Here is a 25,963-nt window from a genome sequence, read left to right as displayed (position 1 = left end):
CGTGAACTTCTCCAAGACACACTGTGAAAAGCAAGGTGTAATTAAGGAGAAGGGGAATATATATATACACCCCTGTTTGCTTATACACAGAGGATGGGGGGGTGGGATTCAGAGGACACTGTTAACAGCTGACTAGGGGAAAAGATGGGGGTAGGAGTGGCTTCGCACTGGGAACCCTTGAATACGATTTCACTTTGTATGTGGGTGCATGTAAAAGAAAACAGAGAAATCTAGAAGAAATCCAAACACCCACTTCTTGGACGCCAAAGCGCCCCTGACCCTGCTCTGTCTCAGGCCCTCGCTCCCACCCCGCAGCCACCCAGCCTCGGGCCTCGGCACTCGCCGGGCCTCCACTCACCCTTGGCGGCCGCAGGCTAAGCGCAGGCGGCCGGGGGAGCCCCGCAGCGGGAGGCTCTGCAGCCGGAGGCCCCGCAGCCGCTGTGCGCCCGAGCGGAGCATGGCGAGGCCAGGGAGGCCGAGGCCAAGGGCGCGGGCACCAGCTCCGAGGCCAGCCGGTCAGCCGAAACCCTGGGGCGGCGGGGCCGGCCGCTCCGCTGAGAGGGGGAACCCTCCCCCGGGGCGAGGGGCGGGCTCCAGGGCTGGCGCGCTCTCCCGGACTCGGCGCCCTCACAGTCGCGGCGCGATGGCACCGGCCGGAGTCCCCGGGGCCAAAAAGGTGAGTTTCCGGGCGTCGGCGAGGTATGCAGCCCCGCGGACCACAGGGCTCTCGGTGCCTGAAGTTCAAACCCCACCTCAGCTCTTGGCTGGGAACTTAGACGGCTCCGCGCCTGGGTTTCCGCGATCGCCAGTTGCCGGGGGTGACAATACCACCTTGGCGACAGGATTAGATAACAATTTCAGGTAGCATTTATGGAGCCCTAACCCGGCGCCCCATGCTGCTTTACGCAAATTATCTCGTTTTCACGATTATTCCCATTTTTCAGATGAGGAAACTGAGGCCCAGAGAGTCAGGCAACTAGCTCAAGGTCACCCCATTCTACTCCACGGTTAAGTGTGGGGGGCAGGGGGAGGTGAAGTCCAGTTTTGGATTCAGGGGCCATGCTTACATTTTCTATCCTCAGCCCACCAACACCGTCAGGTCTTCTTCTGGTCAACTGGCCCCAGAGCTCGGTTCCCTCATGTTTTGGGAAGGGTGGCGGCCTGGCCCTGCAAGCGAGGGGCTGGCCTGAAACCAGTCCCGGGTGCAGACCCCCCCATACCCGAGGCTGCAGAGAGAGGATGTGGTGGGGGCGCAGGTAGGTGGGTGTAAGTAAGGTGGTTTGGAGGGGCTCGGCCTCCTCTGACTCCTCTGATGAGTCACATGGGTCTTCCTGGCCCCTTCTCCAGGCTTCATTCCCCATCTGCTCACCAACTGTGAGCCTCATTCCCACCCCACCCCGCCCCACCGCGCCCTACCCCGCCCTGCTTCTCTGCTGGGTGTGTGCTTGTTGAGGAGAAGGGATGACAAAACAAAATTAAGAAAGGCATGAACTTGGACGCAGGACATCTCCAGGATCCCTCAAAGCAACCCACCTGTGCCCCAAAATTCAGTGAGGGTGGGGAAGGGAGCAGCTATATAGGCGTGGAAATGTGAATCACTAATCTATTTATAATAAAAAGTTAGGAATAACCAAGAAGCCCAACCACGGTGGGCTCCCTAAATAAAGGTGCATCCACTTACCAACTTATTGGGCAGCCAATTAAGAAGCTAAGTATGGGAACAAGCAAACTGCTTTGGCAATGTTACCTTATGAAAGGAGTTACACTTTGTCATGGACTGATCTCAACTACCTAAAAATATTTATATATGCAGTGCAAGGAAGGAAATAATAATGGTGATAATTACATAAGATATGCAACATGGGTTTAACAATTAATGAAAAAATCTTTGGATATGTTTTTCTGATTATGAAAGTAAAATATGGGCATTGAAGAAAATGAGCTTAATAAAAAGATAAAGACATTGTGCTGATTTCTTCCTCTAAATTTTCTGTAATACTGTGCTCACCTTGAGCTCATTTTTAAAAAAAGATTTTTAAAATATATTGTCCCTGTCCAATTTCTTCCCAGCCCCTGCTCTTGTAACACCAAGAGTATCATATGATAACCCATCTAATGTGTACCCAAGAGTTAAAATGTTAGTGGAAATCACCTAATATCACCTCTCCTGTCAGCTAACAGGTACATCTTAAGAATTCATTTGATTGCCACAGGGGACAGGGGCAGGGGGAGGTGAAGAGTAGCCTCATTAATCCCCAAGAGCAGTCCTAATGGCTGCTTCAGGCAGAATGGATGCCTGGTAGCCTCCCGCCAGAGGGTGAAGTTGGTCTGCTCTTCTGTGTGTGAACAGAGGCACCCGGGAGCCAGACCTTAAATCCAGAAGTCTAGAGACTGAGGTCTGCAAAAACGAAGAAGAAATGCTTCTCGGAGCTCACTGTCAGCTCTGAGGCAGAGTCACTGCCAAAATGAAAGACAGAATGGAATGAAAATAGAAATGTACTGAAAGTAAATTTACAGTGATCTGTGTTTTCCACAGTCCTCTGTCATACTAGTGCTGTCTTTAGATCCTCCTGGTGTAGTAATTAATTGAGGTGGTAAATAGAGTAGTGAAGGAGAAACTAAAAGATGCTCTGAATTCAAATCTTGATGATGTGGTTATTTTACTAATGGCTGTTTAAAAAATGGGCAAAATTTGAAATTTTGGACAAATATCTAGGTAACAGATCAAAATGCCTTGACTTGTTATCACGAGGATACAATAAAAATAAGCCCTGTCATTTTCTTAAAACCTTAGCTAATTTTCTGTTCTAGAGTGCTATTTTTTCCCCTCTTCAGGACCAGACTTGCAGCACTTATGAAACAAGAGACATTTTCAAAAGTCTTCCCTGTCTGCTAACTCTTGGCACAGTTTATGAAGGGCCTACTCTTGGTGAGCTGCCGTATGCGGTGGTAGGAAGAGAGACCAATGAGATCTGTCACCTGAGCCGCAAGCATTTTATTTATTTATTTTTTCAATTTATTTTCAGAAAAACAGTATTCATTATTTTTTCACCACACCCAGTGCTCCATGCAATCCGTGCCCTCTATAATACCCACCACCTGGTACCCCAACCTCCCACACCCCCACCACTTCAAACCCCTCAGATTGTTTTTCAGAGTCCATAGTCTCTCATGACTCACCCCAAAGATATAGATGTCGTGAAAAGAAGGGCCATCTGTACCCCAATGTTTATAGCAGCAATGGCCACAGTCGCCAAACTATGGAAAGAACCAAGATGCCCTTCAACGGACGAATGGATAAGGAAGATGTGGTCCATATACACTATGGAGTATTATGCTTCCATCAGAAAGGATGAATACCCAACTTTTGTAGCAACATGGATGGGACTGGAAGAGATTAAGCTGAGTGAAATAAGTCAAGCAGAGAGAGTCAATTATCATATGGTTTCACTTATTTGTGGAAAATAACAAATAGCGTGGAGGACAAGGGGTGTTAGAGGAGAAGCATTTTAAAGCCAAACAGAGGAGACGGGAAGGTAATCAGATCGTGCAATACAGGTGATAGATGCAGGAAAGGAGGGTGTTTGGCCTTAGGCAGAACAAAGCAGGAAGGAGGCAATCCCAGATGAGAGTAGGTCAGGCGGGGTTTCACTCTGTAGCAACGGAAGATATGCCGGAGTGGGCTGGAGTGAGATGGAGGCCATTTCAACAATGTAGGGGCAGTGAGGACGGGAGGAGGCTTCACTTCTAAGAAGTGTTAAATAGATACACTTGTCATAACCCTGGGACAGACTGGATGTGGGAGGTGAGATACTATCCTGTAACACCCAGATTGTATGGCAGTGTTTTTCCCCTTCTAGGACTAAATTTGATTCTTAACATGGTTAACTTAACTGAAGTGTTAGATTTTTCAAGACAACATTTTATGCAAACGACTCTGCTTCTGATTCTCGCTTCCATAGTCCTCTGCAGAATTTATTTATCACGCGAGTTGTGAGGTCTTTTTGACACCCTGGCTTTCCCCCAAGGTGGCCAGACATTGGGTTTCTTAAGGGCAGGGACCTCATCTTATTCCAAAGTGTATTATCCTATCCCTCTTGCCTGGAACTGCACCTGGCAGGTGGAAAGGTCTCGGCAGAGTTTAAAGTTGAAGTCCTTTTTATGTTTCAAAAGTTCATAATCAAAAGTGTGAATTGCATTTTATAGAGGGAAGAGAGAAAGAGGTAAGAGTCATAATAAATCTTAACATTTCTTCCACATTCATCTAAAATTCATTTTTAGATATGAAGTATGGAAAAAGTACCCAGAGTCGGGAGCCTCTCTGTCAAAACAGTGTCTTTGGCTAACACAGTTAACACAGCTGGTCTCCATCCCACTTCCAAACTCCATTCCAAAATGGAGATGCCGTGGATAAGGTGGCCTCAACTACAAGCCTTGCTAATGTACCTTCTGGGACTGCAGACTGGTTAGAAGAAGCAACTAGATGCTTTTCTCCCCCACTCATGCATTGCTCTGTGTCCAACCGTACACTGGCTGAAATGAACTGGCCTTGATTTTCAATAAAAGGTTGTATCTTGAGATGCCTGGGTGGCTCAGTCTTTAAGCGTCTACCTTCGGCTCAGGTCATGATCCCAGGGTCCTGGAATCGAGCCCTGCATCAGGCTCCCTGCTCAGCGGGGAATCTGCTTTTCCCTCTGCCTGCCACTCCTCCTATTTGTGTTCTCTTTTTTTCTCTCTCTCTCTCTCTGACAAATAAATAAATTAAAAATCTTTAAAAATTAAAAAAAGAAAAACTCTACCTTACACTAAGGCAGTCTACACAAGAGGAATGGGGATGGCCATGGGGTGTTTGTAGTGTTTATATAAGATGGTCAGCAAAGCCCTCCCTGAAAAGATGATCCTTGATCAAAGTCCTGAAGGAAGTGAGAGGGTGACCCATGCAGGTATCTGGGGGAGTCACCCTTTAGACAATGGAAACTGTAAGGTCTGGGAGAATTGCTCTGGATACAAGTATGGCTGGGCCCAACAGAGAAGTGGGAGTAGAAAGAGGCTAGATGAGGAATTTAGAAGATCCAAAGTCTACTTGTTGACATGCTTAGCTCTGTGACCTTGGACAAGTCACTTAGCCTCTCTGAATGTCTGTTTCCTCATTTATAAAATGGGAATAAAAACCATCTGCCTTGCCTAGCTCATAAAGTTGTCCAGAGTACCAAATAAAAACATGTATGTAAACATGCTGGAAAATGTAGGGCATTGTTATGAAACTATGTGTGCCTTAGGATTGTGTGTAGTGGTTACACAAAAAAGAGACTATTTTTTCCACCTAACATGAGGTCTTTGAATCCTTGGTTGCTGCAGCTAGCTACTCAAACACACACACACACACACTCCTGCTAGTTACACCAGCTTTTAGTCAGCTTCCAATGGGATGGGTAAAAGATGACTGATACTCCTCCAGGACTTATGGTAACATTCCAAATAGGAAGGAGAAGGAAAAATGCCCAGATTTTTAGAAGGGAGTGCCCCTCTACATCAGGAAAGCAAAACTTTTCAGAAATTTTTAATTGACTTCCACCTATGTCTCACTGGCCAGCACCGTGTCAAATGGCCACCCCTAGAAGCAAGGGAGCCCAAGGATTTGTTTTAAGTTAGGGATATTTGTCTCCCCAAATGAAATACATTAACAGAGAAGAGGAGAGAAAATATATATTAATTAGGCAACTATCACTGCCTGCCACAAACATGTTGAAAAACCAAACTAATTATCATAGAATCAGCACTTTCACTGTAACTTGACTCAGATTAAATGTTATTTGAGAAAAACTGTTCACAGCACTTTGCACAAAACGAATATCTGGAGTGTCCAAGAAATATAATATACTCAATCTTTCTGAAATATTATTAGACATTGAGGATTTTAACAGAACTGGAGCTGTAAGAAAACAGTACCGCTTTTCCTAAAATTGGAGACTGCTTTTAGGAGAGAAAAAAAAAAAAGGTGTGTATCCTAAGTGACTTTTCTTTCTTTCCATCAGGGTATTTTGGAACGTCTGGGTAGTGGAGAGGTTGTAGTTGGAGGTGACAGCTTTCTCATAACTCTGGAGAAGAGGGGCTACGTGAAGGCTGGGCTCTGGACTCTGGAAGTAGCCGCAGACCATCCTGACACAGGTCAGTGGAGGCATCCCCCAAGACAGTGTTTAATTCAGAGGGTGAGAGTTTGTTTAAATCTGACTGAGAGAAGATAAATAAATAATTCTGAGTATTGTCTAAGGGCCGTTTCACTTGCCAGAGTTGCTAAGACGTCGAGACAGTGACAGTACATGGGCTGAAGCATATAGAAGAAAACGACCTCTCCCTTTTCCAGTGCCCCCCTCCACACACACACTAGCATCTTCAGGTAAAAGGAATGCTAAAATACACACCTTAATATTTGTTCCATGAATATCCACGCTGTGGATATTCAAGAGTTTCCTTTACAAATTGAAACTGCTATTGCTTCACATTAATGCCTCTGGCTAATTTGTGTCTTGTACTGTAACAGTGTGTTTGGTAAAGATGATTAAAGGTAACCACCAGATTAACACAGCATAGATAGTAGACATTTGGGTTTTGTTGGGGGAGAGGGGTGTGAAGAGACCAACACAGTTTCACCTCATCCCCTGAGCTAGGAAAAAAACAAAACAGTAGGAGTTGGAGGTAAAAACTGTGATAGGATTGGCGAGTAACATCAAACTGGAGCTTTGATTCTATTTTTACTCTTCTTTGAGAGCAGTCCCCTAAACTAAAGTGGAAAATAAAGCGAAAGAATGAAATGGTTGCAAGCTGGGAATGGGTCTTTTGATTTGCTCTGATCATATTCATATATGCACCATGTATCTGAGAAACCTGGGATCCTGTCTTGATGCTTCCACCCACCAGTTGTGTGACTGCACAAGTCATTTGACTTTTCCAAGGGTAAATTTCTGTTTTTTTTTTTTTTTAAAGAGTCATTCATTATTTTTGAGCAAGAGTGTGAGTGGGGGGAGGAGCAGAGGGAGAAGGACAAGCAGACTCTGCGCTGAGCGTGGAGCCCAATGCGGGGCTCAATCTCATGACTTCCAGATCATGACCTGAGCCAAAATCCAGAGTTGGTTGCTCAACTGAAGGAGCCACTCAGCACCCCCAGGCTTAGATTTTTGACCCATGACACAGGAGGGTATGACAGGAGCTAGCTGTGGAGTCTCCTGAGTTAACCAGCATAAAAAGCCCAACACATCATACCCACTGCGCAATTTTATTGTTTCATCAGACACTCAGAGTTATATGGTAGGACCAAGTTTTGTTTCTCTGGAGCTTAGCACCAAGATTTCATCTGGCCCACAGAGAACTTGTTCTTAATTTTAGAAGATCTTTTTGCTCAACCAGAAAGAAAGTGTTGAAATAGCAAGGATGAGGACTGAGGTTGGGAAGAAATGAAGAGAAAGGAGGGATGTCCTGACAGCCCAATGGAAGCTCTCTGACCACGTCTCCCCGGCTGCCTGCCACTGAATCAGTTTGGAGGGGGCACCACCGACACACACCTTGTCCGCCATGAGAATTTCCTCATAGAAGGATTTCCTGACTGTAAGTAGACTAGCCACATCCTCCACAACACAGGCGAATGAATAAACCCTCTGTAGACCAAAAGACCAAGGGGTAATTGGTCACCCAGACCTTAATGTCTGCCTATGGCTACACCAGACCATTGAGGCCCATGGACAGGACAATATGAGGCCACTCCAAACAGTCCCAATTTAGTATTGACTCTGCCATTTCCTGCCCTTGAACTCGACTGACCTCAAACTGCAATTTTTTAGAACTAGGTTTGAAATTGTGTGTGATTGAAAGAGATTATGAGTACGTAAGCTGCATTTGCTGCACATGATAGCTCCTATGAATTGTATCTCCTTAATTTTAATTTCAAAAACTACTTTGTAGTTTGTCAACTTCACATGGAATTCTTGAGAGCTGGATCAAGTGTCATGCAGACTTTCGGTTTTCTGCCAGTGAGGACAATCTAGAGAGCAAGATAAACTGTCATTTTTGTGGGGGTGGGGATAGGGGGTGGGAGGAGGGTAGGGTTTAGTGCCAGGGATCATCTGTAATAAAAATAACCTCTTGAGGGTAAGGTATGGAACTGACCTGATATGTTACTATACTTATAACAAACTCCACATAAAATGTTTATTAAGAAATTATTATGAGAATGAGTATGTACTACATAAATGAGCTTTTCTCTGCATCTTTAGCTGGGGAGGAGGGGAAGATAGGACCGGGAAGGAATAAGCCATTGGAAGGACATGGTGATTCTGTGCTATTTTTCTGTAGAGAAAACACTTCTAGGTGCCCTTTTCACCTTATTTAACCATCTTCTCTTCTAACTTGTCCATCTAGAAATAGGGTGGTCCTTGGGAACACAGCACTGGCCTGGGAATGAGAAGAATTGGGTTTGATGCCCAAGTTTGCCACCTGCTGGGCATGTGACTTTGGGCAGGACACTTGGCTGCTCAGAGCACTGGTCTTCTCTGTGCAAAATGGAGATCATTTATGCTTAAATGCACAAGGTTATTGAGAAAACTAGAGCAGGGGAAGAACGTGGAGGTACTGTGTGATACTGTGTACATGTAAAGTGTTCATACTTGTCAATGCTCATGCCCATTTACTCAGTCAACCAACCAACATTTATTGAGTACCTGTTATAGTCCAATCTCTGTGCTCAAAACAAAGATGAAAGAAAGCCATGGAGCCTGTTCGAAAGTGGCTCACGGTCCAGTGAGAGAGGCAAACACAAACATTTACTAAAATGCCATGTGGTGAGTACATTAATGGAAATACAAGCTCACTGGTAGGAAAGGAGAAGGTCCCTAACTCTGCTGGTCTTCTCAGATTGCAGGGTTTTTAAATTTAATTTTATTTCAATTCAATTAACATAGAGTGTATTATTAATTTCAGAGGTAGAGTTCAGTGATTCATCAGTTGCATATAACAGCGAATGCTCATCCCATCACATGCCTTCCTTAATGTCCATCACCCAGTCACCCCATCCCCCTCAAACTGCAGTTTAAACCATGACTGGGATTCGTCTGACTTGCTCATTGCCCCCTTTGTTATCTATTACATTTACCGTGATAATGCCAGGCTCACCATCCAAACTCTTGCTCTCTGACCTCAGTGGGAAGATGTGAACGCTGGGGCCTGTGACCTTGTCGGGGAAGTGGCTGGCAAAGGTGATGCTTTAATAGCAGAGGGATCTGCCAGACATCCAGTGTGCAGACACCACAAGGATGAAGTTAGAGTTAAAAAACCATAAGTGACTCTTAATCTCACGAAACAAACTGAGTGTTGCTGGGGGTCGGGGGGTCGGGAGAGGGGGGTGGGGTTATGGACACTGGGGAGGGTATGCACTATGGTGAATGCTGTGAAGTGTGTAAACCTGGCGATTCACAGACCTGTACCCCTGGGGATAAAAATACATTATATGTTAATAAGAAAATAAAAAATTAAAAAAAAAAAAAAACAACTCTCTCGACTCCAGCTAGAGGTTTTTACAAAGAAAAAAGCAGACTTCTTGATTGCAGGGGTAAGCCTAGTATTTTAGGGAGAGGAGTCACCCTCTTCTGACAAATCCCACTACATAGTCTCCACGTTTCATGAGGGTATTGGATTGCTTTGTGCCCTCATTTCCTCAGGGTACAGGGTCAAAGGTTTATGTACATGCATTGCTGTCAAGGCAAACATCTCTCACTTGCATGCTGGGGTTTAGTGAAGTCCAAGGGCAGACCCAGAAGAGGCCCAGCCATAGCCTTGGTTTTCTTTGGATGGTTGTAGCAGGTGACTCAAAGGGGACCCTACAATGCTGGGTGAGAAGGGAACAGTGCTTCAGGGAACAACCTCTCCTGTGGGAGAGGCAGAGCTGGATGGAGCTGTGCAGGGGTGAAGGCTGTGAGTGAGCAAAGCTTAGGAGGTAGGTGGCTAGTCAGGCCCATGAGGCCCCGCTAGTAATACTCAGTACCAGCAAGTTTCCTTGCCCTCCTTTGTCCATGCTGTGCTCACTCCCATCCCTCTGCTTTCACTCAAGCTATAACACATGAGGGATATTTTGAAGAAGGAAAGAGAATTCGTCATTGATTGGACATGAAGGCCCAGAACATTCTTTTTCTTCCCTTTCTAAAAATGAAAAAGCCCTCATTCCCCATTTCCCATCTTTGCAACCACCTGGAGTCGAGCTCTCAGCCCAAGTCTCTAGCCCCCAACAAGGCCAATAATCTCCCAGCTGCTGTTTCCCTTATCACTCTCTGAATCTGTTGAAAAGCTTGTTGCTTCACCAACCTTCCCAAGGCTCAGGGCCACCCAATCCTGGCAGACGCACTTGGCAACAATCACCTGCACAGATGGGCACAAACTCCACCTGATAGGTTCTCCAGATGGATGGGAACACAAGTTCATTTTGTTAAGAACCTCTCTGTGGACTCTCTCTGCCATTCCTCACACATTGCTTCTGCAGAATCTAAGTCAAGAAGACTTAGATTTTTGCTGGCTTTTTTCCACTTACTTAAGGTCAGCTTTTCAACTGTGGCCTTAAGGGCATTCCTGGGAAGACCCCTACAAATGACCTGGGTTGACCAGACAAGGTGTCCTGTCCACCCTCGACAAACTCAGCAGCTATTCCTCCCTGCTCTGTGCCACAGCGGTCTCACTGGGGAAAATCCCATCTAAAGAGAAGTGAATATAAAATCACTTTGAAGTAGAAAGTATAATAAACTATTCATTATTTTTCAGAGATTACCCCAGCTCCATAAAGAGAAGTATAAAATTTATTAGTAAGGGGCACCTGGGTGCTCAGTGGGTTAAGTGCCCCAATCAGTTTCAGCTTGGGTTGTGATCTCAGAGTCGTGAGATCCAGCCCCACAATGGGCTGTGCCCTCAGTGGGGAGAGCACAGTCTAGGATTCATTCTCTCTCTCTCTCACCCTCTACCTCTTCCCCTACTCATGTGTGCTCTCTCTCTCAAATAAAGAAATCTTAAATAATAATAATAATAATATTATTTCTAAAATGTTCATTCCTGGGGCACCTGGGTGGTTCAGTAGGTAAGTGTCTGCCTTCGGCTCAAGTCATGATCCCAGGGTCCTGGGATCCAGTCCTGCATCCAGCTTCCTGCTCAGTGGGGAGCTCCCTGTCCCACTGCCCCTCCCATACCACTCGTGTTCTCGCTTGCTCTGCTCTCCCTCTCAGATAAATAGAAGATGGTAAAAAAAAAAAAAAAACCAAACCAACAAACCTTAGTTCCTTCAAAATTATGATTTTAAATACTCAATTACGTCAAAAACCTTTGTGTTGTTTTTCTGTTTCTTTCCATAACAAGTCTTCATCTTGCTGAATCAATGATCTCTGAATGCAATTCCAGGACGCTGGGATCATGACCTGAACCGAAGGCAGACGCTTAACAAATGAGCTACCCAGGTGCCCTGTCCTCATGTTTTCTTATTCTGAGAACATGGAAAAGGCTATAATGAACAGTAATGGTACAGTCTAATGAAAAGAGACAGAGTAAGACCAAAAACAGTTGATGTTAATGAAAAAAATGAGATAATCTGAAGCTCATCATTACTTAAAAAGATTTTATGTATTTATTTATTCGTCAGAGAGAGAGAGAGAGAGCACAAGCAGGGGGAACAGCAGGCAGAGGAAGAAGCAGGCTCCCCGATGAGCAGGGAGCCCAATGTGAGATTCAATCCCAGGACTCTGGGATCATGACCTGAGCCAAGGGCAGCTGCTTAACAGAATGAGCCACCCAGATATCCCAATCATGTTTTAACTTTAAAAGATGCCCATCAGAGCGCCTACAATGTGAATGTAGGAACAGTGACAGACATGCTGTGATCATTGTGTTGCAGAACTAGAGCCCAGAGTTGGAACCAGATGGGATATTAAAAAATATGCCAAAGAGGCCTACAACCTAGAGGTCTGGTACATTTCTGGCCCCAGGCAGGGGATTTCTGGCCCCAGCTTCAGAAAAACATGGCAGCTGGAGAAGTAGCCTTAATATGCACATCAAACCCTGGGTTTGAGCCAGGTAGGAATTGTTTAATTAAGATCACTCTTTTTCTCTAACCTCATTTTATTTATTGGTAGAAACACTATGCATGCGATAAATATTCAAAAAGTATAGAGTGTATAAGATTAAAACTAATGGCTGTCCCTCTCCTGACACCATTCCAATTCCCAGAGTTAATGACCTGTTTGCTACTTGTGTTTTGAAGTCTTATACCTAATGTCTGGTTTTACCATTTTAAGCTGTAATTACTGCTAACCCTTTACAAAGCCTCAAGCGTTTAAATCATGTAACATTCCCCCTTTTCTCCCTGTTCTACTTTTCCCAATTTTGATTACATTTTTACTTCTTCTGTTACATTATCTTTATAAGTTTTGAATTTTCTGTTTAACTTCTCATTTCTTTAATCCATTGAAGTAAAGCAACATCTCTTACTTACACTCTGTAAAATAAGAATCAGCTCTTTCCACTCCTCTCTACTCTTCCTCCCTCATCTACCTCTTGGCCTTTTTTTTTTTTAATTTATTTGAGAGAGAGCATGAAAGGCGAGAAGGTCAGAGAGAGAAGCAGACTCCCCATAGAGCTGGGAGCCCGATGTGGAACTCGATCCTGGGACTCCAGGATTGTGACCTGAGCTGAAGGCAGTCGTCCAACCAACTGAGCCACCCAGGCACCCCTATCTCTTGGCTTCTTTAAGTTATGCCATTATTCTTAAATTTTCAAGGTTTAGAGCCATTGTGTTCTGCTCTATAAATATAATTAAGTCTTTCAAGCTTTATAGATTTATAAAAAAAAGTAAAGCTAGTAAATAAAATTTACAATATTATTATGATTATCATATTAAACAAACAGGTTTCATGAAATATAATAATCAGAGGCAACTTTCTTTTTGTCTTCCTCTGTCTCTTTAAACCTGCCCATTGGGTGAAGTCTATCCTCTCTCCCTATCTGAAAATACTGACATGCTTTAGGACTTCACTGGGTCCATGTTGGGCAAGAGAAAGCTCCATGACCACTTTATTTAGCAAACATAGTCTTAATTCAGGAATTAAAAGTGTTCAGTTCCAGGGACACCTGTGTAGCTCAGTCAGTTAAGCATCTGATTCTTGATCTCAGCCCAGGTTTTGACCTCAGGGTTGTGAGTTCAAGCCCTGCATTGGGCTGTCCACACTGGGCATGGAGGCTGATTTAAAAAAAAAGTTCAGTTCCCTGTAAAATCAAAATCTGGAACACATGACACTTGTATTTTCTCTGGTTTTCCAGCAGTTGTCTTCAAAAGGCAGGCAACTAGGGAAGGCCAAGCCAACCTGAATCCAAAGCGACAGGAAGATAGACCCCGGGGGGAGGGGCCGGCTCCCGGCAAGCGGCGGAGCAACAGGAGCACAAAATCAGGACTTTTAAAAGTCTGTTCTGCTGAGGGACATCACTCCAGAGGCTAAACCGGGCGAAGCCCACGCGGGGTCAGTGTGGCCTCAGGTCCCGCAGGGTCACAGAAGGATCAGGGGTGTCTGAGTGTCTCAGAGTTTGCGGGTATTGGAACAGGAAAGCCGGCTACAGAGACAGAGCCGACAGTAAGCTCACAGCTCGGTGTTACCTTGAACCAGTCGTAGGCTCGGTGAGCTCGGAGCGCGGCCGGAGGTCAGGCAGACGGGAGTAACTGGGCGCTGTTCTCTGAAGGCACACTGAGGAGTGGGGCTCCAGGCTTTTGGCTCCTCCTGGCCAGAGACCAGGAGGCCGCCATTTGTATTCCCATCCTCTGGAACTCTACAGAAAGCGCTCAGGGAACAAAAGCTCCTGAAAGCAAACCCGAGTGGATTACTCAGCCTGGCCCCTGGTAAGGGCGGTACAATTCCGCCTGGGGCGGACACTTGAGAATCACTACACCAGGCCCCTCCCCCAGAAGATCAACAAGAAATCCAGCCAAGACCAAGTTCACCTACCAAGGAGTGCGGTTTCAATACCAAGGAGAGTCTCAGAATTCCAGAGGAGGAGAAAGCAAAGCACGGAACTCATGGCTTTCTCCCTGTGATTTTTTTAGTCTTGCAGTTAATTCAATTTTTTTCTTTTTCTTTTTTTTCTCTTCTTCTGCTGAAAATTTTTTTTAACTTTTACCCTTTTCTTTTTTAACGTTTTTTAACTAGTTTATCTAATATATATACTTTTTCTTTTTTATATTTTTCTTTATTCATTTTCTTTTTTTTAATTCTTTTTTTTTCTTTTTTTTCTTTTTTTCCTTTCTTTCTTTTTGAACCTCTTTTTATCCCCTCTCTCCCTGCTCACGACTTGGGATCTCTTCTGCTTTGGTTAAAGCATATTTTCCTGGGGTTGTTGCCACCCTTTTAGTATTTTACTTGCTCCTTCATATACTCTTATCTGGACAAAATGACAAGGCGGGAAAATTCACCACAAAAAAAAATAACAAGAGGCAGTACCAAAGGCTAGGGACCTAATCAATACAGACATTGGTAATATGTCAGATCTAGAGTTCAGAATGACAATTCTCAAGGTTCTAGCCGGGCTCAAAAAAGGCATGGAAGATATTAGAGAAACCCTCTCGGGAGATATAAAAACCCTTTCTGGAGAAATAAAAGAATTAAAATCTAACCAAGTTGAAATCAAAAAAGCTATTAATGAGGTGCAATAAAAAATGGAGGCTCTCACTGCTAGGATAAATGAGGCAGAAGAAAGAATTAGTGATACAGAAGACCAAATGACAGAGAATAAAGAAGCTGAGCAAAAGAGGGACAAACAGCTACTGGACCACGAAGGGAGAATTCGAGAGATAAGTGACACCATAAGACAAAACAACATTAGAATAATTGGGATTCCATAAGAAGAAGAAAGAGAGGGGGAGCAGAAGGTATACTGGAGAGAATTATTGGGGAGAATTTCCCCAATATGGCAGAGGGAACAAGCATCAAAATTCAGGAGGTTCAGAGAACACCCCTCAAAATCAATAAGAATAGGCCCACACCCCGTCACCTAATAGTAAAATTTACAAGTCTCAGTGACAAAGAGAAAATCCTGAAAGCAGCCCGGGAAAAGAAGTCTGTAACATACAATGGTAAAAATATTAGATTGGCAGCTGACTTATCCACAGAGACCTGGCAGGCCAGAAAGAGCTGGCATGATATTTTCAGAGCACTAAATGAGAAAAACATGCAGCCAAGAATACTATATCCAGCTAGGCTATCATTGAAAATAGAAGGAGAGATTAAAAGCTTCCAGGACAAACAAAAACTGAAAGAATTTGCAAACACCAAACCAGCTCTACAGGAAATATTGAAAGGGGTCCTCTAAGCAAAGAGAGAGCCTACAAGTGGTAGATCAGTAAGGAACAGAGACAATATACAGTAACAATCACCTTACAGGCAATACAATGGCACTAAATTCATATCTCTCAATAGTTACCCTGAATATTAATGGGCTAAATGCCCCAATCAAAAGACACAGGGTATCAGAATGGATAAAAAAACAAAACCCATCTATATGTTGCCTCCAAGAAAATCATTTTAAGCCCGAAGACACCTGCAGATTTAAAGTGAGGGGGTGGAAAAGAATTTACCATGCTAATGAACATCAGAAGAAAGCAGGAGTGGCAATCCTTATATCAGATCAATTAGATTTTAAGCCAAAGACTATAATAAGATATGAGGAAGGACACTATATCATACTCAAAGGGTCTGTCTAACAAGAAGATCTAACAATTTTAAATATCTATGCCCCCAACGTGGGAGCAGCCAAATATATAAACCAATTAATAACAAAATCAAAGAAACACATCAACAATAATACAATAATAGTAGGTGACTTTAACACTCCCCTCACTGAAATGGACAGATCATCCAAGCAAAAGATCAGCAAGGAAATAAAGGCCTTAAACGACACACTGGACCAGATGGACATCACAGATATATTCAGAACATTTCATCCCAAAGCAACAGAATACACATTCTTCTCTAGTGCACATGGAACATTCTCCAGAATAGATCACATCCTCGGTCCTAAATCAGGACTCAACCGGTATCAAAAGATTGGGATCATTCCCTGCATATTTTCAGACCACAATGCTCTGAAGCTAGAACTCAACCACAAGAGGAAGTTTGGAAAGAACCCAAATACATGGAGACTAAACAGCATCCTTCTAAAGAATGAAGGGGTCAACCGGGAAATTAAAGAAGAATTGAAAAAAATCATGGAAACAAATGATAATGAAAATACAATGGTTCAAAATCTGTGGGACACAACAAAGGCAGTCCTGAGAGGAAAATATATAGCGGTACAAGCCTTTCTCAAGAAACAAGAAAGGTCTCAGGTACACAACCTAACCCTACACCTAAAGGAGCTGGAAAAAGAACAAGAAAGAAACCCTAAGCCCAGCAGGAGAAGAGAAATCATAAAGATCAGAGCAGAAATCAATGAAATAGAAACCAAAAAAACAATAGAGCAAATCAACAAAACTAGGAGCTGGTTCTTTGAAAGAATTAATAAAATTGATAAACCCCTGGCCCGACTTATCAAAAAGAAAAGAGAAAGGACCCAAATAAATAAAATCATGAATGAAAGAGGAGAGATCACAACTAACACCAAAGAAATACGAACTATTATAAGAACATACTATGAGCAACTCTACGCCAACAAATTTGACAATCTGGAGGAAATGGATGCATTCCTAGAAACATATAAACTACCACAACTGAACCAGGAAGAAATAGAAAACCTGAACAGACCCATAACCAGTAAGGAGATTGAAACAGTCATTAAAAATCTCCAAACAAACAAAAGCCCAGGGCCAGACGGCTTCCCGGGGGAATTCTACCAAACATTTAAAGAAGAACTAATTCCTATTCTCCTGAAACTGTTCCAAAAAATAGAAATGGAAGGAAAACTTCCAAACTCATTTTATGAGGCCAACATCACCTTGATCCCCAAACCAGACAAGGATCCCATCAAAAAAGAGAGCTATAGACCAATATCCTTGATGAACACAGATGCAAAAATTCTCACCAAAATACTAGCCAATAGGATTCAACAGTACATTAAAAGAATTATTCACCACAACCAAGTGGGATTTATTCCAGGGCTGCAAGGTTGGTTCAACGTCCGCAAATCAGTCAATGTGATACAACACATCAATAAAAGAAAGAACAAGAACCATATGATACTCTCAATAGATGCTGAAAAAGCATTTGACAAAGTACAGCATCCCTTCCTGATCAAAACTCTTCAAAGTATAGGGATAGAGGGCACATAACTCAATATCATCAAAGCCATCTATGAAAAACCCACCGCAAATATCATTCTCAATGGAGAAAAACTAAAAGCTTTTCCACTAAGGTCAGGAACACGGCAGGGATGTCCATTATCACCACTGCTATTCAACATAGTACTAGAAGTCCTAGCCTCAGCAATCAGACAACAAAAGGAAATTAAAGGCATCCAAATTGGCAAAGAAGAAGTCAAATTATCACTCTTCACAGATGATATGATACTATATGTGGAAAACCCAAAAGACTCCACTCCAAAACTGCTAGAACTTGTACAGGAATTCAGTAAAGTGTCAGGATATAAAATCAATGCACAGAAATCAGTTGCATTTCTCTACACCAACAACAAGACAGAAGAAAGAGAAATTAAGGAGTCAATCCCATTTACAATTGCACCCCAAACCATAAGATACCTAGGAATAAACCTAACCAAAGAGGCACAGAATCTATACTCAGAAAACTATAAAGTACTCATGAAAGAAATTGAGGAAGACACAAAGAAATGGGAAAATGTTCCATGCTCCTGGATTGGAAGAATAAATATTGTGAAAATGTCTATGCTACCTAAAGCAATCTACACATTTAATGCAATTCCTATCAAAGTACCATCCATCTTTTTCAAAGAAATGGAACAAATAATTCTAAAACTTATATGGAACCAGAAAAGACCTCAAATAGCCAAAGGGATATTGAAAAAGAAAGCCAAAGTTGGTGGCATCACAATTCTGGACTTCAAGCTCTATTACAAAGCTGTCATCATCAAGACAGCATGGTACTGGCACAAAAACAGACACATAGACCAATGGAACAGAATAGAGAGCCCAGAAATAGACCCTCAACTCTATGGTCAACTAATCTTCGACAAAGCAGGAAAGAATGTCCAATGGAAAAAAGACAGCCTCTTCAATAAATGGTGTTGGGAAAATTGGACAGCCACATGCAGAAAAATGAAATTGGACCATTTCCTTACACCACACACGAAAATAGACTCAAAATGGATGAAGGACCTCAATGTGCGAAAGGAATCCATTAAAATCCTTGAGGAGAACACAGGCAGCAACCTCTTCGACCTCAGCCGCAGCAACATCTTCCTAGGAACATCGCCAAAGGCAAGGGAAGCAAGGGCAAAAATGAACTATTGGGATTTCATCAAGATCAAAAGCTTTTGCACAGCAAAGGAAACAGTTAACAAAATCAAAAGACAACTGACAGAATGGGAGAAGATATTTGCAAACGACATATCAGATAAAGGACTAGTGTCCAAAATCTATAAAGAACTTAGCAAACTCAACACCCAAAGAACAAATAATCCAATCAAGAAATGGGCAGAGGACATGAACAGACATTTCTGCAAAGAAGACATTCAGATGGCCAACAGACACATGAAAAAGTGCTCCATATCACTCGGCATCAGGGAAATACAAAACCACAATGAGATATCACCTCACACCAGTCAGAATGGCTAAAATCAACAAGTCAGGAAATGACAGATGCTGGCGAGGATGCGGAGAAAGGGGAACCCTCCTACACTGTTGGTGGGAATGCAAGCTGGTGCAACCACTCTGGAAAACAGCATGGAGGTTCCTCAAAATGTTGAAAATAGAACTGCCCTATGACCCAGCAATTGCACTACTGGGTATTTACCCTAAAGATACAAACATAGTGATCCGAAGGGGCACGTGCACCCGAATGTTTATAGCAGCAATGTCCACAATAGCCAAACTATGGAAAGAACCTAGATGTCCATCAACAGATGAATGGATAAAGAAGATGTGGTATATATACAAAATGGAATACTATGCAGCCATCAAAAGAAATGAAATCTTGCCATTTGTGACAACGTGGATGGAACTAGAGAGTATTATGCTTAGCGAAATAAGTCAAGCGGAGAAAGACAACTATCATATGATCTCCCTGATATGAGGAAGTGGAGATACAGCATGGGGGGGTTAAGGGGGTAGGGGACGAATAAATGAAACAAGATGGGATTGGGAGGGAGACAAACCATAAGTGACTCTTAATCTCACAAAACAAACTGAGGGTTGCTGGGGGGAGAAGGATTGGGAGAAGGGGGGTGGGGTTATGGACATTGGGGAGGGTGTGTGCTATGGTGAGTGCTGTGAAGTGTGTAAACCTGGCAATTCACATACCTGTACCCTGGGGGTTAAAAATATATTATATGTTTATAAAAAACTAAAAATTAAAAAAAAATAGAAAAGAAAAAAAAATTTGAAAGTAGGTGTCATGCTTCCCTATACTCTACCTCATTTCCCTCAACCAAAGATATAGACTTCTAAGATGTGCCTTGCCATACTAGCACTGTGAATTGGACAATTAACTTTTCCACCTTCATTTTCTCATCTCTTAAATGAGGATAACAACAGAACCGTCCTCATTGGATTACTATGAGGATTAAGTGAAATAACAAGATACTTAGGAAGAGTGTCTGGCATATAGTAGGCATTCAGTGTACATAATATAGTGTAATACCATTAAGTGACTTGGTTCCCATTCCCTGTACCCTCACGATGACTCTCCTCTGACCACATTCCAGCACCAAAGTCTCTCCTTAAGTTTATTTATTTTTTTTAAAGATTTTTATTTATTTATTTGACATAGAAATCACAAGTAGGCAGAGAGGCAGACAGAGAGAGAAGGGGAAGCAGGCTCGCTGCTGAGCAGAGAGCCCAATGTAGGGCTCGATCCCAGGACCCTGACATCATGACCTGAGCCGAAGGCAGAGGCTTTAACCCACTGAGCCACCCAGGAGCCCCTCTCCTTAAGTTTAGTACTCGGTCCTGAACTCCACACTCCAGGAGTGGATGCTCGTACAACAGCTTGATAGATGAAATAAATGAATAAATCTTAATTATATATGAAAGTCATTGTTTTCTACATAAACTTTACAAGTATTTTGAGAGTATAGTGGAAGTAAAGATCTCTTACAGTTTCAGCATAATGACTAAGTAGCTATGGAAAAAATTAACAAGAAATGTACAAGAGGTGTTGAAGGGAATTTGAGGGTGCTACTGTAGGAAACAGATTAAGATGAATACATCTACACATGCTTATGAAGATAAAGACACAATCTTGTAAAATGCTAAGTTATTCTAGATTGATTAATAATTATCCTATAATCCCAGTGAAAAATATCATCAGGATTGAGGGAAAATAAACATGCAAACTCTTGGGTTCATATCAGGAGAAAAACCATAGGGTTTATGGAAAAATTAGAAAAACCGAGGTAGTCAGGAAGGTGTAGCCTTGCCAAAAAAATCACTATATATAACATAGCTGGAGCGATTAAAGCCACTGGATATGTGCATTAAAAAAAAAAAAGAAGAAGAAAAGAAAGAAAGATCAATATAAGTTAATGTATGATAAAGGGGGGATTTCAGGTCAGTGAAGAAAAACTGGACTGTTTAATAATGGACAATCATATGGAAAGAAAAAGGTAGATCTCTTAAAACAAGTTCAAGGTTGATCAAAGTTTGATTTTAAACATAAATGCATGAAAGAATAGTCATTAAAGAAAAGAAACATCAGTTTTACCATGCAAAAAAATTTAAATGTCTGCACAAAACTCAAAATCCTCTAAACAAAGGTAAAGTCAAAGGGGAATGTGTACAGGGTTAGTAACTACTGTTCCAGGAGGGGATCTTGAGCCGTCTTAGTTCAATTCTCTTCCCTTCTGTGCAGATATTATGAAGGTGGGGCTCATCTCTGAGACCGGGATTCAGAGTTCTAGTCCACCCAATTTTCTTGGGCTTCCAGGTGTTAGGAGAAGGAGCTGTATGCAACTGGGGACCAAGTAAAACCTTGGAGTAAGCACCAGGAGCATCACCATTCTTCAACAATCACTATTCCACTGTAAGCTATGATGCTGGGAGTCAGCAGTGCCAGGAAGCACAGTGCACCCAGTAGAGATGATGTGAGCTTCCAGGCACTGCCAGAGACTTCAGGCAGCTTCTGGGCATGGACACATTCATTATCCCTTAACATGGTACTTGCTAGGCGCTCCTTGCCTCTTCCTTTCCCAGGCAGCAGGTCTTTTCCCTTTTGTGGCAACTTCTGGGGATCAGTTCCCAGCTCCTGCACCCTGCACATGGGCATCATACTGCCTTCTCTCCATTTCCCTCAATTCCCACAGTCTTTTAAGGTCTTCAGAGAAAGCGTCTTTTCCTCTCACTGTATGAGTTACAATAGGATGTTAGACCAAAATTAACAGAAAAATGAAGTCCACTTTCCTAAAAGGCACTTTTATTGGAGGCGGGGGAAATATTTGCCTTAGAGCTTTGCAGTTAGGGAAAAGGGAGGGATAACAGATTTACAGATTAAAGCAATCTGAATGCTAATATCCTACTACAAATACCACACCTTTCAGAAACTAAGAGACTTTCCTTACCCTATAGATTAGGAAATATATTTCCTTAATCTATGTAGGGTCAGAAAAGATACACAACACATTAAAATTAGATAAGTACATGTCAAAACAATGAAGTATCTTTTTTCACCTATCATTGATAAAAATGAAAAAACTAGGGCGCCTGGGTGGCTCAGTGGGTTAAGCTGCTGCCTTCGGCTCAGGTCATGATCTCAGGGTCCTGGGATTGAGTCCCACATCGGGCTCTCTGCTCAGCAGGGAGCCTGCTTCCTCCTCTCTCTCTCCGCCTGCCTCTCTGCCTACTTGTGATCTCTCTCTGTCAAATAAATAAATAAAATCTTTAAAAAAAAATATGGGTAGTCATGACTTTTTCAATAAAATCAATTAGTTTCAAAGTTTATAACAAGATTGCTAATTGCAAGAGGAAAAATCATCAGATCATGAGTTCCCTGTCATGACACAGTATTAGAAACACTGCATCATCAATAATATATACAGCCAAACATACCTGAGTGGAATCTAATCCAGTTTAGAGGAAATACAAGTGATATAGGCATAAGGTAAACAACACCACAAGGAAGCAATCAGGAGAATCATATATTCAATAGGAGAGCTGGTCTGGTCTATTCCACAGGTCAGTACCTTGGGATTGCTCATCTATATATAAGAAACCAATGCAGGGCACCTGGGTGGCTCAGTTGGTTGAGCTTCTGACTCTTGGTCTTGGCTCTGGTCGTGATCCTGTGATCTCCGGTCATGAGATCGAGCCCTGCCTCCAGTCCCATCAGATGCTCCATGCCCAGTGAGGAGTCTGCTTGTCCCTCTCCCTCCGTCTACTTGCTCTCTCTCTCTCTCTCAAATAAGTAAATAAAATAAAATAAAAAGGGAGAGAGAGAGAGAAAGAAAGAAAGGGAGGGAGGGAGGAAGGAAGGAAGGAAGGAAGGAGAAAGGAGAAGGAAGGAAGGAGAAATCAACACAATCCTAGATTGGATCCTAGTTTTGATAAATCTGCCATAAAAGACCTTTTGGGTACAGACTGGGACTATTTGGCTACAGACTGGGTATTAAGGAATCAGAATTAATTTTGACTGCATAGGAAAATGTCCTCCCTTTACAGAGATGCATATGAATTTTTTAATGCACACTGAAATGTTAAATTCCTGTTTAAAATTTACCTTAAATATTTTCAACATAGAAAAATGAGGGTTTTCTTAAAGAGCAAAATTCCTACAGGTTCTGATTTGGTAGGGCAAATTAAGAATGAGGTAATTGTCAAAATCAAGACTGCCCAGTGAAATGAAGAATGACTGGCTTGAACCGGCTCTTTCCAGTTCTGCAGCAGATGTTTACTGTACCCGGGAGTTACCTAGAAGAGTCGATGGCCCCCCTGATAAACCCTGCTTGCACTGCGAGGAGAATCAACAGTGCACATCCACCGAATAGCTGTAAGGGATGGAAGACACGTGAGGCATCTAAGGGGCGAAGTTCAGCTGGAAAAACAATTCCTTTCACCCGCAGCACAGACCAGATTTGATTCCCTTCTGCAAAACCGTAAGCAGAGTTAAGCAACTCATTTTGGCTGTACAGTCAGCTGCCTTGGAGACCAGCACACACTTTGTCTAATCAATAATACAAATGCTGGAGAGAATTTCAGGAGGCTACATTTTCTCCGGCCATCAGAGTTATTTTCTTAAAGAGTCCTTAGCAAAGGAGATGGGGCGTGCTGAGAGGCCTTGCCGACACTCTGCGCCACCTGCACTTCCATTCTGTTACTTAGAGAGGAAAGGAGAGAAAGGGAAAGAGAAGTCGTACTCTTCATGATAGAGACCCAGATGAGCTGGCCTCTTCAAAACAGAAAAATGGAAGAAGCGTCTTTCCAGTTGATGGTGATGACCTACTCTGAGGGTTCTGTGCTCTCATAACAATTATATCCACTCTCGAGGGTACATGATACGATGAGCGTTGGGTGTTATACTCAACTAATGAGTCATTGAACATTACAGCAAAAACTAATGATGTCCCAAACCTTGGCTAAATGAATTTAAATTAAAAAAAATTATATCCACTCTCAATCACTGACTCATCCATTCATTACCCAAATAACATGCACTTAGTGCTTGGCCTGTGTTAGTCACGGCACCCTTCCTGTAGTACCCAATATTTATCATAAAAAAGTACAATACAGTGTCAGTATTCCCTGGATCATTCCTGTTTATTCACCTGTCCCTATTTGAGGGGACAGAGGAAATATCTTGTTAATTGTTAGAGTCCCAGGGCCTGGCACGTTGTAGGACTCAAAAAGATGCTGAATGAATGAATGAACATCCAAACCAGAGTCGGGTCCAGGGTTACAAAGACGCATCCACCACTGTCTTACGCTGCCTTGTTGAATTCTCTAACCAAAAATTTGGAAGAACAAGTACATCATGTATGACAGAACAGCATTAGCTCGTGCTGACTCAAAGGAGCTGAAGTTGGAGAGATGGGTGGGAGTAAACAGGGGCATCAGTAAATGGAATGGCAGGCTGTGCAAGCAGAACGACTAAACGAGCAGCCCCAGGAAGGTCCAGGCTGCAAGAGTTGAGGGAAGGATTAGGATAGAGGAGGGGGCTCTGACTCAGGGTCATTAGCGATGGAAAAAGTACACACTGAGAAATGCATCAGTGCCACTTAAAATGCAGAAACCATGTTAAAGTCTAAAAACAGGGAAGCTAACAAAGCCACATTAATTTTCTCTAAAAGATGAGTTCAGGACACTATGTTCAAACCACTCTCGGTAGCAGCAAAATTGGTAAATTATACTTTTCTGATTAGGAGATTAAGAAATACTGGTCCCCTGTTCACGGAAGCTGGGCTTCTTTCCATGCTAAAGAAGCCTTACAAGTTGCTATGGTGAACATATATATCTACATATTCTGATTTTATGGGCAATATATACCTCCTCTACACTCCCACTAAAAATGCTTCTTTCTTTTACCTACTTGCTCATTCATTCATTCGTTCCTTGTATTCAACAAATATTTATTAAGACTCTGATGAGCCAAGCTCTGTTCTAGGTGCTGGGACTATACAGGGTGACCAACTAGACTGGTGTGCCCAGGAGAAACCTAGTTTTAGCACTGAGAATCCTCTGTGCTAGGAAAGCCCTCTCTCCTGGGCTGATGTTGGTCATCCCAGAGCCCACAGAGTTGAGATTTTAGGGACAGAGGGCCCTAGGAAGCCCTTGCTAAAGATTATTTTGAAGAAAAGCCCTGGAGTAGATAATAATGGCCACACAGATTTCTTGGAAAAGAGCTGTCCAGAAAGGTCAAAGCCAGAGATGCCCTGCTGGCCCCATGAGCACAAGAAGCAGCTAAGAAGCTAGGATTGCTGAGGACACAGTGCAAGGTATTGGGCTGGCAGAAAGGGCTACTTAAGATGGCGAAAGTTCCCGCCACAAAACCTGAAGTTGGACAGGAGAACAAAGGCCCAAGATGGTGAAAGTGCCCACCACAAGACCTGAGCCCGGACAGGAGAGCAAAAGCCCAAGCAGGAATCTGAGACGCTCCTGCTCCAGGTTCCCATGGACCAATGGGACCCTGACAAGCAGGAATCTGAGACCCCTGCCCTGGGCTCCAGTGGACCAATGGGATCCCGACGAGCAGGCGAAATATCCAAATAAGGGAAACTTCCAAAAGACCCCTGAGCTTCCTCCGAGACCCCTTAAAAGCCCACTCCTCCCTGCCTTGGGTATGACTTCCGCCACTCTGCTTTCCAGAGTCTCGGAACCTCGCCCGAGGGTGTGCACTTCCTTCCAGTGCAACTTTCCTGGCTCCCCTTATCCTGAGCCCTGAAACTTCGCTGGAGAATGTTTTTAATAAATCTTGCCTTGCACCCACTTTGCCTGGTGTTGTGTTTATCTCGCCGGAAAAAAAAACTTTACACGAGGTGAGGCAAAGGAGATGAGATCCGAGAGACAAGGGCAGATGGATTATGTGAGGACATGTCAGTCCTAGCAAGGATTTCAGCTTTCTCTGAGTGGTAGGAGAGGGCACAGGAGAGTTTTGACCTAGGAAGGGACAGGATCATTTTGGCTGCTGTGTTAAGAATAAGCCATAGAAGGGAAACAAGAGGACAGGGAGGTGTAGTATTTAAATTGTCCTTTTATTATTATTATTTTTAGTAATCTCTATACCCAACAGCGGCAGAGGTGGGGGAGGGGGCGGGAGGTGTAGGGGGCTTGAACTCACAACCTTGAGAT

At 43.1% G+C, this 25,963-nt stretch overlaps 2 protein-coding genes across 4 annotated transcripts in view; one reads left to right on the top strand and one right to left on the bottom strand.

Annotated features, from left to right (window-relative positions):
* DMGDH (dimethylglycine dehydrogenase) overlaps positions 1 to 466 on the bottom strand; it is a 65,326-nt gene extending 64,860 nt beyond the window's left edge. The window contains exon 1 of the mRNA XM_004766817.3: positions 359 to 466. Coding sequence (XP_004766874.2) covers positions 359 to 459 — 101 coding nt within the window. The 5' untranslated portion in view covers positions 460 to 466. The remainder of the gene's footprint in view (positions 1 to 358) is intronic.
* On the top strand, positions 437 to 25,355 carry LOC123390415 (translation initiation factor IF-2-like). 3 transcript variants are annotated; one of them, XM_045074423.1, is made up of 3 exons: positions 437 to 676; positions 6,036 to 6,168; positions 23,055 to 25,355. In XM_045074423.1, the coding sequence occupies exons 1-3, from the start codon at positions 458 to 460 to the stop codon at positions 23,255 to 23,257; spliced, it is 555 nt and encodes a 184-aa protein (XP_044930358.1). In that variant the 5' UTR covers positions 437 to 457; the 3' UTR covers positions 23,258 to 25,355. The 3 variants fall into 3 exon arrangements, with proteins under 3 accessions (XP_044930358.1, XP_044930360.1, XP_044930359.1); XM_045074425.1 differs by lacking the exon at positions 23,055 to 25,355 and adding an exon at positions 7,405 to 8,986; XM_045074424.1 differs by lacking the exon at positions 23,055 to 25,355 and adding an exon at positions 7,384 to 8,986.
* The last annotated feature ends 608 nt before the right edge of the window (positions 25,356 to 25,963 follow it).

Source organism: Mustela putorius, unplaced genomic scaffold, assembly GCF_011764305.1.
Source record: "Mustela putorius furo isolate JIRA1106 unplaced genomic scaffold, ASM1176430v1.1 tig00537350_pilon_pilon_pilon, whole genome shotgun sequence".
Lineage (NCBI taxonomy): Eukaryota > Metazoa > Chordata > Mammalia > Carnivora > Mustelidae > Mustela > Mustela putorius.
This window is presented reverse-complemented; position numbering and strand designations above follow the sequence as displayed.

Bases quoted from the DNA above. Each gene is read 5' to 3' on its own strand.
- LOC123390415 (XM_045074423.1), top strand. From the start codon at position 458: ATGGCGAGGCCAGGGAGGCCGAGGCCAAGGGCGCGGGCACCAGCTCCG. The intron at 677-6,035 runs GTGAGTTTCCGG...TCTTTCCATCAG, and splicing joins GAGTCCCCGGGGCCAAAAAG to GGTATTTTGGAACGTCTGGG. The intron at 6,169-23,054 runs GTCAGTGGAGGC...GGCTCTTTCCAG, and splicing joins CGCAGACCATCCTGACACAG to TTCTGCAGCAGATGTTTACT.